The sequence below is a fragment of the Wyeomyia smithii genome, chromosome 2, assembly GCF_029784165.1.
Source record: "Wyeomyia smithii strain HCP4-BCI-WySm-NY-G18 chromosome 2, ASM2978416v1, whole genome shotgun sequence".
Classification (NCBI taxonomy): Eukaryota; Metazoa; Arthropoda; class Insecta; order Diptera; family Culicidae; genus Wyeomyia; species Wyeomyia smithii.
The window spans coordinates 133073601-133087707 of NC_073695.1; the positions used below are offsets into that span (position 1 = coordinate 133073601).

Consider the following 14107-nt stretch of genomic DNA (forward strand, 5'->3'; position numbering starts at 1 on the left):
GGTCATTTCTATAGACATTATATCAGCAACCGAAGACTTCTTCGCTGCACCCTCATCCCAGCTGGTTTCGGTTGCTAGAATAACAGAAAATGAACAGGATAGCCTACATTTTTTTGAATTTCGTTAATTTTGTGAGCGCCTCACATGCGGTTAAAATTTTGGGGTGTGGGATGGGGTGTTCGAGTATAGAAGCTAAAGAATGAGAGTCATTATTAACAGAAGTGTTTACCAGAGCAGAGCAGGTCGCGTCATTTCCTTCCTCTCTAGGTTGAACAAAATTATCGCCAGCAACGGTCCTCTGATGAGTGAGTCAATTGCGTTGAAGACACGAGTGCCTAGATGAGCACGCAAGTAGAAAGGTGTCCATGTTCGCTGATCATCTGGGGTTGAGAAAGTGGAAACGCGTCGTTCGCCGGGTATGGGTTTAGAGCTTCGCCTCTTTGAAATTGAATCGTAGGAATGAAGTTAGCTTGAGGTCTGGAGAATCGGTCTTTCGCTGCTGCAAGAAGCACTCTGTCTGGTGGTAACAGTTGATTTGCATGAAAACGTCTAATCGTTTGAATGGTTGGTGTGTTGTCAATCATTGTGAGAGTTGGTGACGTTATTCTGTTGTCTGTTGACCAAACTGTTGTTGACGTGACGGTTGGGGTTGGTATATCTACGATTACTATTGGTGTTGAAGTTGTTGCTCTGTCCTCTATGATAGTTGTTGTTGTTATTGTTGCTATAGACGTGATTTCTGTTCGGCAAATCGCTGCTCCTAGATGCTCGGTTGTTGTTGCCGTTGTTGTTATTGTTGTGAGTATCGTTATTGGTATTGTTAAGGTAAGCCTGTTTCCGTCGGTTTCTTCGTTTCCTGGCAGCTTCTACGTTCTTTTGCTGCTGCATCCGGCGCTTTTTTCGTTCGTCATAGTCGGTCCAATCCGGTTTCCAAATTCTTTTACTGCCTATGAGGCGCCATCCTGATTTGTCAGCATTTTCTGCATGAAATTCAGCATGCAAACTTAGAAGTGTTTCAGGTGGAGCTTTAATGTTCTGGTTGACAGCGCTTTTCAATTCGTGCTCTAGGTTCGATATCGCATTACCGAGAGATTTCACTTCAGATAAAACATTTTCCTTTAGCAGATTAAACGCTTCATCTGCGGTGTGTGATAGAGCCGAGCTGTGTTCAGTGCAGTGTGCTGCCATATTCACTGCGGCAGAGCTTAAGTCGTGCACTTCTTTAGCAATGCGCTTCAACTCCCTTTCTAAGTCGTCTGTAAGATCGGTTACATACTTATCGATACGATCCCTCGTTGCCTCAGAAGAAATGTTAAAGAGGGTCGTCAAATGGTTTTTTAAATCTACTAGATCATTTGATTTCATATTGTTAGCGGCTACGATGTCTCGCGATAATGTTGACTCAGCATTTTCAACTTTTGTTGTTGTGTTGAGGTTGACCACTGACACAGTTTCTTCAATTTGCTGTTCCATATCGGAAAACAGCGCACCCATTACACTAAGTTTGCTTACATCGGCAGCAATTCGTTGGTTGGCATCGACCAATTCTTTTTGCTGCTCTAAAATCAGCTTTTGTTGCTCCGCTAGCGTTTTCACTTCAAATGTCGTAGAGACTAACGATTGGCATTCCTCGCAGCACGGAAGCAGGAATGAAGTTGGATCTACCGTAAGTTGGCCGACTTTTTTAATGCGGGCAGAGGTACGGGTCACCGGTATTCCAACGCAAGTTGCATGAAACTTCCGGGTGCATCCGACACAAGTCCACAACACATCGGTAAAAGAATCTTTGGCACAAATTTCGCAGACCTTGCTCATGTTGATGTTAATATATAAACAAACAAACAATAATAAACAAAGTATAGCTTAGTACGCGCGAGGTCGGGAACGACTTGAAAACACGTCCGAACTGATTGACGATTTGAACACCGATTTCAAATAGTCTTTGAATCTCTTTTTTTTTTTTATTCTCGCTTATTTTCCGTCGGTCTAGTTCCGCCACTGTTGTGGCCAATCACCGACGCCCAGGGAGGCGACTCCACACCCAGGACCCTAACTCACGACCCGTTTATTAACGGACCGGCGCCAACGGCTTTACTTCCTCATGCGATGGAAGGCGTGATCCCAGAGATTTTTCGCCTCAGAAAATCTCCCGGTGTCGGCTAGGATTGAATCTAGACCAGTTTGGGTTGGTTGTGAGTGGATCACGCCACCTCACAACCATCGACACCTATGTCGGCGGTGGGATTCGAACCCAGGCGTCGAGCGTGGTTGGCGGAGACGTTACCAACCACACTAGGCCCCCGCTTGAATTTCTTTTTTTTCCCATAACTTTTGAACCGCATATCAAATTGTTATGAAGTTTGTTATTTGTAAGTTTGAGAGATAACTCGTTTGTATGACACTAGTTATGTTTAGCTTAGCTTAGCTTAGTTCTGACTGTACATATCAATGGTTGCTACTCCGTGATGGGTCCGAGCCATTCAAGATGCACAATGAACCAATTGAAGAAACGACTGGGAGTGGCCATTCCTCCTCACTGTGCATCATTCAATGACCCGATGTTTTATAGACCAATAACGGCGCCGGCCACGTCCTTACAGTCAGTTGGGGATATCGTCAGTTTCGTGCAACAACGGCACACCTCAAAATTTTTTATTTTGAATTTTGATGTCAAACGATGCCAAACGCGGTTCAGTTTTATCTCACAAAAACTTGTTTCAAAATTAACAAAATACAGTCGTCGTTCGCTAACTGCAACATGTTTACATTGCAGTTATCGAATGCCGTTCGATAATTGCAACACCTGACACATGCCAAAATTTAGAGGGGGGTCCGACACTACCATTTTTGTTTTTAATGATGTCGAAATGTGCTTTTCGATTAATCAATTTGATATTCATATATCCGCATCATAATCTATTGCGTTTTAGTAACTACTTCACGTAACCAATATGTAGGCGATAAAGTTCATTACTACAATAGACCATTTTACGAGACGTTTCTGAACTTAATTCATGAATGAAATTTTGACAGAAAGCTCGAAACCACTGGCATAACGCAAGTAAAAGCAACATCAATGCCAGCAGGATCCGTGACACTTGTCAGTTCCTAAAATGGTCTATTAAACGCTAGGTCACAAAATATTGTTTGTGATCTACTATGCACTGCCTCGCTGAGTAGTGAAAGCTAGCCAAACAATGCACAAGGAATAATTTCTTTCTCTTATAATAATTACGGAAAGTGATTATGTGATTCATGGTGATTTTGTTTCATTGATTGATAGTGGAGATCTATAATCTCCCATCTAGAATGAAGGGACAAGTAAACGAAATCGAAAAAAAATCGAGAGAAATGAAAAAGTCCTCTTGAAATGTTTCTAGAGATTCAACAATTTTCATTTTCGAATGCATTTAGAATCCCCCCGCGAGATCTGTCACTTCAATGTCAAATATGACTTTGACATCAGCTTTGACGGACTGCGTTCCGATAACTGCAAAGTTGTTGCAGCTATCGGTCTTGCAGTTAAAAAGCGTTGCAGTTAAAAGACTTGCAGTTATCGAACGGTGACTGTATTTGTTGGATTACAATTCCCGTCACAAGCTGAAAGAAAATGATACACCATGCTGGAGACACTAAAACGAAGACTCGGCACCTTAAGTTTACGCAGACACCTCAGACCAAAACTGTCAAATAGAACATCACTGGTTAGCCAAGTACAAATGAATACATTCTTTAATTTAAAATAGTTAAAAACAAAATTGTAACTCCCATCCTATCACTTTAAATCCCCACTAGCTCGTAGTCGGCCGCGAGATATAAAATATGTGCCTCGTTCTCTCACCTGCTAATTTAGAATTTAAAAAAATGTATTTGGCTCAGTTAAACATAAATTGTATCGTGCCGTGTCAAATAAACTATTTTAAAACTTAAAAAAATATTAGAACGCCTAAACGAACACGGTTGAATAATACGACTGCACAGCACCGATTTTAGAGACCCGGGTTAAATGCGCAAGGACAAATCGCGCAAGGACTTGCATGCAAGTCAGCTTTCAAGTTACGTAGTGAAAATTAATTAAGAATTTCTTTTATTTAAAAGTGATCTCAAACTTATAAGAAAACTGTTAAAAAAAACAATTTCACTTTTATCTGGTAATTTTATTTAGGAAATTCCTAGTATCGACCACAAACATTCAGTGTGTAGGTCACACGTATATAAGACAAATTATTGAAAAAATCGAATTTCCCATGTACGGCCGGCCTAGCGGAAAATTGTGAGTATGAGCGAATGTTTGTCTACTGGTGGGTCACCATTCCTGAAAATATCATTTTTGGGAATTTCCTTATACTGAAGTAGTAGTCGAATAAGTGACCTACACACGTATACAAGGCAAATTATTGAAAAAATCGAATTTCCCAAGTACGGCCGGCCCAGCGGAAAATTGTGAGTATGAGCGAATGTTTGTCTACTAGTGGGTCACTATTCCTGAAAATATCATTTTTGGGAATTTCCTTATAGTGGAGTAGTAGTCGAATAAGTGACCTACACACGTATATAAGGTAAATTATTGAAAAAATCGAATTTCCCAAGAACAGCCGACCTAGCGGAAAATTGGGAGAATGAGCGAATGTTTGTCTACTAGTGGGTCACCATTCCTGAAAATATCATTTTTGGGGATTTCCTTATAGAGGAGGTAGTCGAATAAGTTACCTACACACCTATATAAAGCAAATTATTGAAAAAATCGAATTTCCCAAGAACGTCCGGCCTGGCGGAAAATTGTGAGTATGAGCGAATGTTGGTCTACTGGTGGGCAGTAGAGATGGTCGGGTACGGGTATTTTTACCCGAAACCCGTACCCGACCCGTACCCGACGGGTTCGGGTCGGGTTTCGGGTAACGCCAAAAAATATTCTACGGGTTCGGGTCGGGTACTGGTAATTAAAAAACCAAGGCTTCGGGTTCGGGTCGGGTACGGGTTTGAAAAATTCTCAATTGGTCGGGTACGGGTCGGGTACGGGTCGGGTACGGGTAATTCAATTTTCGTGCATTGTGAGAATTCAATTTTTATCATTTCAAGCCTGGGTGTTTTCTTAATGTCGATAATCGGTAAGATCGGAGAGAAAATCGCCCATCATCACTCAACGAGAGATCGCCCACTACCTATTCTGACAGTTGTCGGCAGTCTATGCACCAAGGGAATGACATCATGCTATCGCTTTCTAATGTTAGATTGAATAGTTCTTCCTGCAACGGTTTTGATTTAAATGGAGTTTTTGTCGGGCTTTTTTCATAACTGTCAGGAAAACCGCGGAGCATTGCACAGTGGGGCGACTTAATACAAATGCTTGCCAAGTAAAAAAAAGTGTCGATAAATACGACAAAAATATGGTATATACTTAATTTTGGGGTGCTGAACACGAATCTCCATTCCACTTTTTATTTGGAGACGTTCATAAAGCACGTGACTCAATTTGTCATGATTTTTAAGCACTTCTCCCCTAACTTTTTTATTAAACAGAATTATATAATCTTCAAGCACAAGCAACGCCACAGGGCGTCCTCTTTACAAAAACAGCTAACGTAGTTTTTGCACAACTCCTCAAATCAACCAAACTTCGGAAAAAAATTGTTTTATAAAAATTTAAACAATATTATATATTATAATAGGTAATAAAAACTAACTACAAATCAACTTTTTCTTCGAGGCCAAAAAAAATCAAGCTATCATTGAAGCTGCAGAGCGTTTCAAAGTAATGATATATTTATTTCTAAATATGTCAAAAACGTCAGTATGCCGAGTTTTGAAAAGTTATAAAAAAATCAAATTCTATGATATTGCACCCATATTTTGGACTTAAGCACTTAAATATTTATTTATTTATTTATTTATTTAATACCTGTTTTTTCTGATTTTTAGAATTTATCAGTGACACCGAATCTATGCTCAAAATTACAGGTTTTTGGCAAATGCAGAGAATTATCAAATTTTTCTCAAGTTATGAACTATATTAGTTTTGACCTTTTAAAATTCGTTTGACCCTTTAATGTGTTTATAAAACTCGTCGTTTATTTTAAACTTTACCAGGCATGCACTTTTCATAGTGGACCGATTCCTTATAGTGGACCACCCGCCTGAAACTCTGGGTTCATTATCGTTCGTTCACACGCACACTCGGTTCTAGCCTGGCTCCGGCCATCATCTAGAGAAACCACATATGACAATCAGTGCATAAAATGTACGAGGTACCCAGGCATGTTGAACAAAAAAAAAATAAAAAAAAAAACCAGGACGGGTCGGGTACGGGTCGGGTACCGGCAATTTCGGCGTTTTTTTCTATCGGGTACGGGTAGTTAGAATAGATTTTCGGGTTCGGGTCGGGTACGGGTATTTTAAACAAACCAGACTTCGGGTTCGGGTCGGGTACGGGTTTGAAAATTTTCGATGAGTCGGGTACGGGTCGGGTACGGGTAACAGATTTCCCATACCCGACCATCTCTAGTGGGCAGTCTTCCGCAAAACATGCCCACATGTGCACGGGCACGCCGTGTAAAAATCCTACGTTTTTGTTGAACGAGCGCGCGATTTCCATCGTAGTTCACCGTTTCCTACTAACATGCCCAAATATGAGATACACATAAACATGTTGATATTACATGCGTTCTGAACACGATGTTCAAAAATTCGTGCACATAGGTTTTAAAATTTGTAAAACAGAACGGTGCCTATCGGTGCAATTGGCAGGTGCTTTTTTTTCGTTGCATCGTACGTCTCGCCTGGTATGAAGCCATCGGACTTAAAGGAAATCACAGTGAACTATGTCTTCACTGTTCTGGCACACGTGATACGTTAGCATGTGGCTGAAGATTCTGTTCCAGTTGCATCGATTAAAACCGCCAAAAATATCCTTCGCATTGAAGACAAAGAACGATGGAAGGTGATTTTGAGATGATCGGCGTGCGACCAGACCGAACCACGCGCCATTTTTTCAACCCATTCCCGGCGGGTGATGCCATATTGCGTTACCTGACATTCAAACTTTGATTTGAGTTTAACAATTATACTTGAAAATTTGCACGAAGAAACTATTCAGTATGGTTAGAGAAGAGATTGATCTTTAAATTGCAATCCAATTTGTGTCAATTGTGCTTATAGTTGATGACTAATAAGAGTTTGGAGTTCATTTTTAGTAGTGAAAACTGATTTTTCTTCGCCGGGAAAGCGTTAAGTTGAGGTATTAAACCTGGCGAAAATCAAAATTGAAATCATTTGAACAGTTCATAATGATATAATAACATAAATTCTCAGTAGCAGCTTTCAGAAAACATAGGTACGGAGTGATTAAACTTTGAACGCTTTACTTGAAATAATGTTTTTGGTTTTAAGCTCCACGCAGACCTGATGTAAAAGGGATGTAATATCAAAAATTAGGTTGTGAATATCGGTATGAATTCTTTTCAATTTCTAAACATTGAACACGGAGTTGCCTTTTGTCCTGCAAATTGGCTGAATGTATTGCTGTTACAGAATTTGAATTTAAATTTTAATTTGAAATCATTTAAGCAGTTCATAACGATAGTTAAACAAAAATTCTCTTTAGCCGCTTGCAGGAAGCATACGAGGTGGTCAAACTTTGAATGATATTTACTCGGAATAATGAGTTTTAGCGCTTGGTTCGGTTTAACTGCACGCCGAACAAATGGAAGAAAAAAAAACTTGAGCCAAACCAACGGCCTCAATTATAGAGAACAGATGAACCAGAATAATACAGTTTATATACAGCATTTAAGTATATTTCCTTGTACAAATATTATTACATTAATCAACATATCACGCTTCGTTTTGTATACAGCCTTGCAACAGAAACAAATAAAGGTGTATATTAAAATCATTGACTACCCAAAATACTGCGGCTCACTTGAGAACGTCGTAATCAAACATAGGTAGTACTACAAATCATGATGTTCTACACATCATGGAACCTACAAATGATTCGAAATGCAACGCCGCTGGCACAGCCAAAACTTAGAACCTAGCACACTAGATTGTTACTTGCTCAGATGAAAACATTAGCTAGAACAATGTTCACAAATTTGTGCAAACATACAGCGCGGGAAATGTATGTTTGTATCCAAACATGAGAATCCGAGGCACAGCGAAAACGTGATTTTCTCGCACACTTTGTTCGACGTGCAATATCGAAGACTGCTGGTGGGTCACCATTCCTGAAAATATCATTCTTGGGAATTTCCTTATAAGGGAGTTGTAGTCGAATAAGTGACCTACACACGTATACAAGGCAAATTATTGAAAATATCTAATTTCTCAAGTACGGCCGGCCTAGCGGAAAATTGAGAGTATGAGCGAATGTTTGTCTACTGGTGGGTCACCATTCCTGAAAATGTCATTTCTGGGAATTTCTTTATACTGGAGTAGTAGTCGAATAAGTGACCTACACACGTATACAAGGCAAATTATTGAAAAAAATCGAATTTCCAAAGTACTGCCGGCCTAGGGAAAAATTGTGAGTATGAGCGAATGTTTGTCAACTAGTGGGTCACCATTCCTGAAAATAATTCCCTATAGTGGAGTAGTAGTCGAATAAGTGACCTACACACGTATACAAGGCAAATTATTGAAAAAATCGAATTTCCCAAGAACGACCGGCTTCATGGAAAATTGTGAGTATGAGCGAAAGTTGGTCTACTGGTAGGTCACCATTCCTGAAAATATCATTTTTGGGAATTTCCTTATAGTGGAATGTCGGATAATTTCCCGAATAAGTGACCTACACACGTATATAAGGCAAATTATTGAAAAAATCCAATTCCCCCAGTACGGCCGGCCTAGCGGAAAATTGAGAGTATGAGTGAATGTTTGTCTACTGGTGGGTCACCATTCCTGAAAATGTCATTTTTGGGTATTTCCTTATACTGGAGTAGTAGTCGAATAAGTGACCTACACACGTATACAAAGCAAATTATTGAAAAAATCGAATTTCCAAAGTACTGCCGGCCTAGCGAAAAATTGTGAGTATGAGCGAATGTTTGTCAACTAGTGGGTCACCATTCCTGAAAATAATTCCTTATAGTGGAGTAGTAGTCGAATAAGTGACCCACACTAGCGGAAAATTGTAAGTATGAGCGAATGCTGGTCAACTGGTGGGTCACCATTCCTGAGAATATCATTTTTGGGGATTTCTTTATAGTGGAGTCTTTATAGTGGAGTTCTTTATAGTGGCAGTCGAATAAGTGACCTACACACGTATGTAAGGCAAATTATTGAAAAAATCGAATTTCCCAAGTACTAGGCCGGCCGTACTTGGGAAACTCGATTTTTTTAATAATTTGCGTTATATACGTGTGTAGGTCACTTATTCGACTACTACTCCAGTATGAGGAAATTCCTAAAAATGATATTTTCAGGAATAATGACCCACTAGTAGACCAACATTCGCTCATACTCACAATTTTCCGCTAGGCCGGCCGTACTTGGGAAATTTGATTTTTTCAATAATTTGCTTTACATACGTGTGCAGGTTTTCACGACATTGAGCATGTTGTTTGGTCGTGTACCGAATTCTCTGGTGCTAGGTACAAGCTGATAGATTCCCTTCGGGCCCGAGGAAAAAAACCGAGAGTTCCCGTCAGAGACATTCTGGGAAGCAGGGATCTCCAGTATATGACACAGTTATACTGTTTTTTGAAAAATGCTGACATTTAAATTTAAAATTATTTTGTGTATTTGTAAGAATACCACTATGCTGGAAACACGAAAACGAAGAGCCAACATCTATGTAAGCACTTCAGACCAAAACTGCGCCTCATCACTATTACTGTTCTACCAGTTGAAAAACAAAGTGCTAAATAGTTTTAATTCGAAATTGTACCTCCCCTCTTCTAACCTTTAATCCCCACTAGCTCGTAGTCGGCCGTGAGAAATAAAAAAATGGCCTCCCTCTTTCTCCTGCTAACTTAGACATAATAAGAATTGTATCTGGCTCAGTGAAACATAAGATGTATCGTGCCGTGTCAAATAAACCAACTTAAACCAAACGTCTATAGGTCACTTATTCGACTACTACTCCAGTATACGGAAATTCCCAAAAATGATATTTTCAGGAATGGTGACCCACTAGTAAACAAACATTCGCTCATACTCACAACTTTCCGCTAGGCCGGCCGTTTTTGGGAAATTCGATTTTTTTAATAATTTGCCTTGTATACGTGTGTAGGTCATTTTTTATTGGAACGTGAAGACATTTGGAAAAAATGACCTGCCATTCCTGAGCAGAACAGTGGCAAACGTTACCACGAGCGGACGAATAAATCTATATTGATAACGAAATTTAAAAGAGTGCTGAAGTGAATCTGTATAAATAAGGAAAATAAGGAAACCAAAATAATCGTCAATCCGGGGTGAACTCTACAGCAACAAGTTTGCGAGTGTTCTTTCAAGCCGGTTGTAAAAATAGTGACGATATCAGGGACTTTGAATACTTTTTGCACTTGCATGAACAAATAAAAAACATATCTGTTAAACAAATAACTGTTCAAGAAATCCTCGCAACACTAAAAGAACTGGATGCTCCAAAAGGTCCAGGTCCAGATGGAATTCCACCCTCACTTAGGAAAAATCTTGCTCCTGCTTTCGTAAAACCACAGATAACAGACATCCGAGCTAATTTTGCTTCATGTGTAAAAAGACGCAACGGTTTTTTAGCATGTTGCAATACGCAGTATGTTGGCGGTAAGAACACTGGTCAATGATTCGATAAAATCGATAGTTTTCCAGCTCTCACCGATATTATCGCAATAATAAGCGTTGCCGTTTTTTAATGTAGAAATTTTGAGCAGTCATAATTTGTAATAATTTTATTCAATCCCAGTTTATATTTGCGATAAATTTGTTTGTTTTAGTGTTAATATGAAAAAAAAATACACAAACCTCACAAAATCAGTGTTATATCGTTGCAAAACCAGCAACTCTACTATTTGTGAGAATTTTCATGCGTCTGGCAGCTTTGACTATAATCCAGTGCTTCCATCACTAAAGTGGTTGAAGTCGCAAGTTGCCGAAAGTTGTCGTTAGCATCCCAAACGAGTTAGAATTTGAAATCTTACACGCGATTTCTGGAGTTTTTTGTTCTAGCTTGGATATCTGTTATCTGTGGTAAAATCTTTGTTTTGGCTTTTCAACTTATCCCTTACGTCTGGACAATTTCCATCAGTCTGCATAAAATCTTTTCTTATACCGATGTTTAAGTCAGGTAAGAGATCTGATATCAAAAATTACCGTGGCATTGCAATGATACCATGCATCCCCAAACTCTTTTAAGCTATCGTGAACCAAAAAATATTTAATCAGGTAAAGAACCGCATAACATCTAACCAACATGGTTTTTAAAAGGAAGGTCACAGCTACCAACTTACTTGAATTTGTTGATTTCTCTCTTGCGTCTATGGACAGAGGCAACTTCGTGGAAACTCTATACCTACACGGATTTCAATAAAGCTTTTGACACAGTAGATATTCCCATGCTTATGTTCAAATAAAAAAAAAACTGGGAGTTGAACCAGGCCTACTTAGATGGATTGAATCTTATTTGACGAATAGGACACAAACGGTTAGGTTTGAGAGACACCTTTCTGTGCCAGTAAAAGTGACATCTGGAATGCCACAAGGCTCCCATTAAGGCCCTTTGTTCTTCATTTTATTTGTTAATGACGTTACCCTTGTGTTGAATCGTCTCAAAGTATTGATATATGCCGATGACACGGAATTGTACATGAAAATAAAAAACAAGTCAGACATCGAGGCGAAAAATCTCGGGATCACGCCTTCCATCGCATGAGGAGGTGAAGCCGTTGGCGCCGGTCCGTTAATAAACGGGTCGTGAGTTAGGGTCCTGGGTGTGGAGTCGCCTCCCTGGGCGTCGGTGATTGGCCACAACAGTGGCGGAACTAGACCGACGGAAAATAAGCGAGAATAAAAAAAAAAAAAAGTCAGACATCCAACAATTCCAACAAAAGGTTGCCATTTTCGACATTTGGTGTAAAAAAAGTCTTCTTTATCTCAACGTAAAGAATAGAATATGCCATGGCCGGGCAGTAAATAGTATGATGATCCGGTCAACATTGAATGTAACACAATGTTGCCGGTCTGTAACACAGAAGTAACATTGTTACGTTACAAAGTTATCTAATTGCAACATAACTGTTACTAAAAAATAGTAACATTGTTATGTAACAGTATTCAATGTACATGCACATTTTGGTGACCCCCACCATATAGTGTCCAGGGTCAAAGCTTGACTTCAATACATTATCTCGATTACGAAGATATCCATATTAAGTATTATTCGGTCTTTTTCGGATGTTTTTCCGAAACCGGAAGTCGCCATATTGGATATCAAAATGGCATTTGGAGACAATTTCTGAGCGTCATTCTGGTTGAAGAAACACCCATATTGTGTGTTATTTGGTCATTTTCGGCTGTTTTCCTGCAACCAAAAGTCGCCATCCTACAATTCATAATGGTGTTTGTGGTAAATTTTTAGCTTCTGATTCTGGAGATACTCATAGTGGGTGGTATTCGGTCACTTTCGGCTGTTTTCCAGAAACCAGGAGTCGCCATCTTGGATTTCAAAATGGCATTTGAAGGAAATTTCTGGCCTCTGAGCGTCATTCTGGTTAAAGAAACGCTCATATTGGGTGGTATTTGGTCATTTTCGGCTGTTTTTGAGACACTAGAAGTCGCCATCTTAGCATTCAAAATGGTCTCTGCAATCGATTTCTAGCTTCTGTGCATCATTCTGGTTCCAGAGGTACTCATATTGGATGGAAATCGACCATTTTCGGCTGTTTTCCAGAAACCGGAAGTTTCCATCTTACAATTCAAAATGTTGTCTGAGGTCGACATGTGGCTTCAGTGCATCATTACAATCTCGAAATTTAAAAATGGCGTCTGAAGTCGAGTTTTGGCTCCTGTCCATCGACCCGATCATTGTAGGCAATTTTCCGGAAAACCTGGTTGAAATATCTGTTTAGCTTGTATGGGAAATCTGCCTCCCCTTCCAGAGTACGGAGGAGTATCAAATCACCATAGAAATTTATGTTTGATTTGTATAAGAGTCCACCCATCCAGAAGTGGGGAGGGTGCCATTAAAATATTTTTTGCCCCCAAAAACCTCCACATGCTAAATTTGGTTCCATGTACTCGATTAGTCCTGGAGTTGTAAAAATTTTGAGTTTAATTAGTAGGAAACCCCACCCTTCCAGAAGAAGGAGGGGTGTCAAACATATTTGTTACCTCTAAAAATATTCACCTGCCAAATTTAGTTCCATTTACTTGGTTAGTTCCCGATATGTGCAGAAATTTGTGTTTAATTTGTATGGAACCCCTTACTTCCAGAAGAGGGAGGGGTGTCGAACCAATATGGACATATTTGTTACCCTCAAAGACATCCATGTGCCAAATTTGGTTCGATTTGCTTAGTCGGTTTTCGAGATGTGCATAAATTTGTGATTCATTTGTATGGGACCCCTCCCCTTCAGAAAAGAGGGGGGTTTCGAACTATCCTAGTCACCTTTCTCGGCCCCTAAAACCCCCATACTCAAAATTCCACGCCGATCGTTTCAGTAATTTCCAAGCCTATGTGGATCAGACAGACAGACAGACCGACAGAGCTGCATTTTCATATGTTCAGAATAGTTCAACCGATTATAGTGACAGTAGCCACCAGTCGAGCGTACTTCTATTTGGATTTAATTTTCGGTGGTAGCTTTTAAAGGATGATTATAAACTAACTGTCGTCATTCACCTGTTTTGAATTGCTGTCATGTTATTGTTGTTCATTGCGCCTTCTGCGATCTCATTTCTTCGTTGTATGGAAATTCTATTTTCGTGAATACTACCATTTTCCTTTGAATTTTCCTAGTTTTCTCGCCGTAACAATTTGCCCTGGACAAAGACGAACACAACAAAACAAAGCCAGCTTAAATCAGACGCTCCGCTGTAAAGTTATGAGTAGTGTTCGACATCGGAACGAAAACGTTGGGTCCCCGTTCCGGTCCGGTCCGGTCCGGTAAAAAATCGGAACTGGCTC

At 39.8% G+C, this 14107-nt stretch overlaps 2 protein-coding genes across 7 annotated transcripts in view; both read right to left on the reverse strand.

Moving 5' to 3' along the window:
• The window catches only part of LOC129724163 (inactive dipeptidyl peptidase 10), a 1205782-nt gene that overhangs the window by 1151071 nt on the left and 40604 nt on the right, over positions 1-14107 (reverse strand). The window lies entirely within an intron of this gene.
• On the reverse strand, positions 577-1815 carry LOC129719905 (uncharacterized protein DDB_G0287625-like). The gene has a single exon (XM_055671319.1). It carries the CDS (start codon positions 1813-1815, stop codon positions 577-579), a length of 1239 nt encoding a protein of 412 aa, XP_055527294.1.

What these genes read in the sequence shown, in the direction of transcription:
- LOC129719905 (XM_055671319.1), bottom strand. Translation starts at nt 1,815, where the DNA reads ATGAGCAAGGTCTGCGAAATTTGTGCCAAAGATTCTTTTACCGATGTG.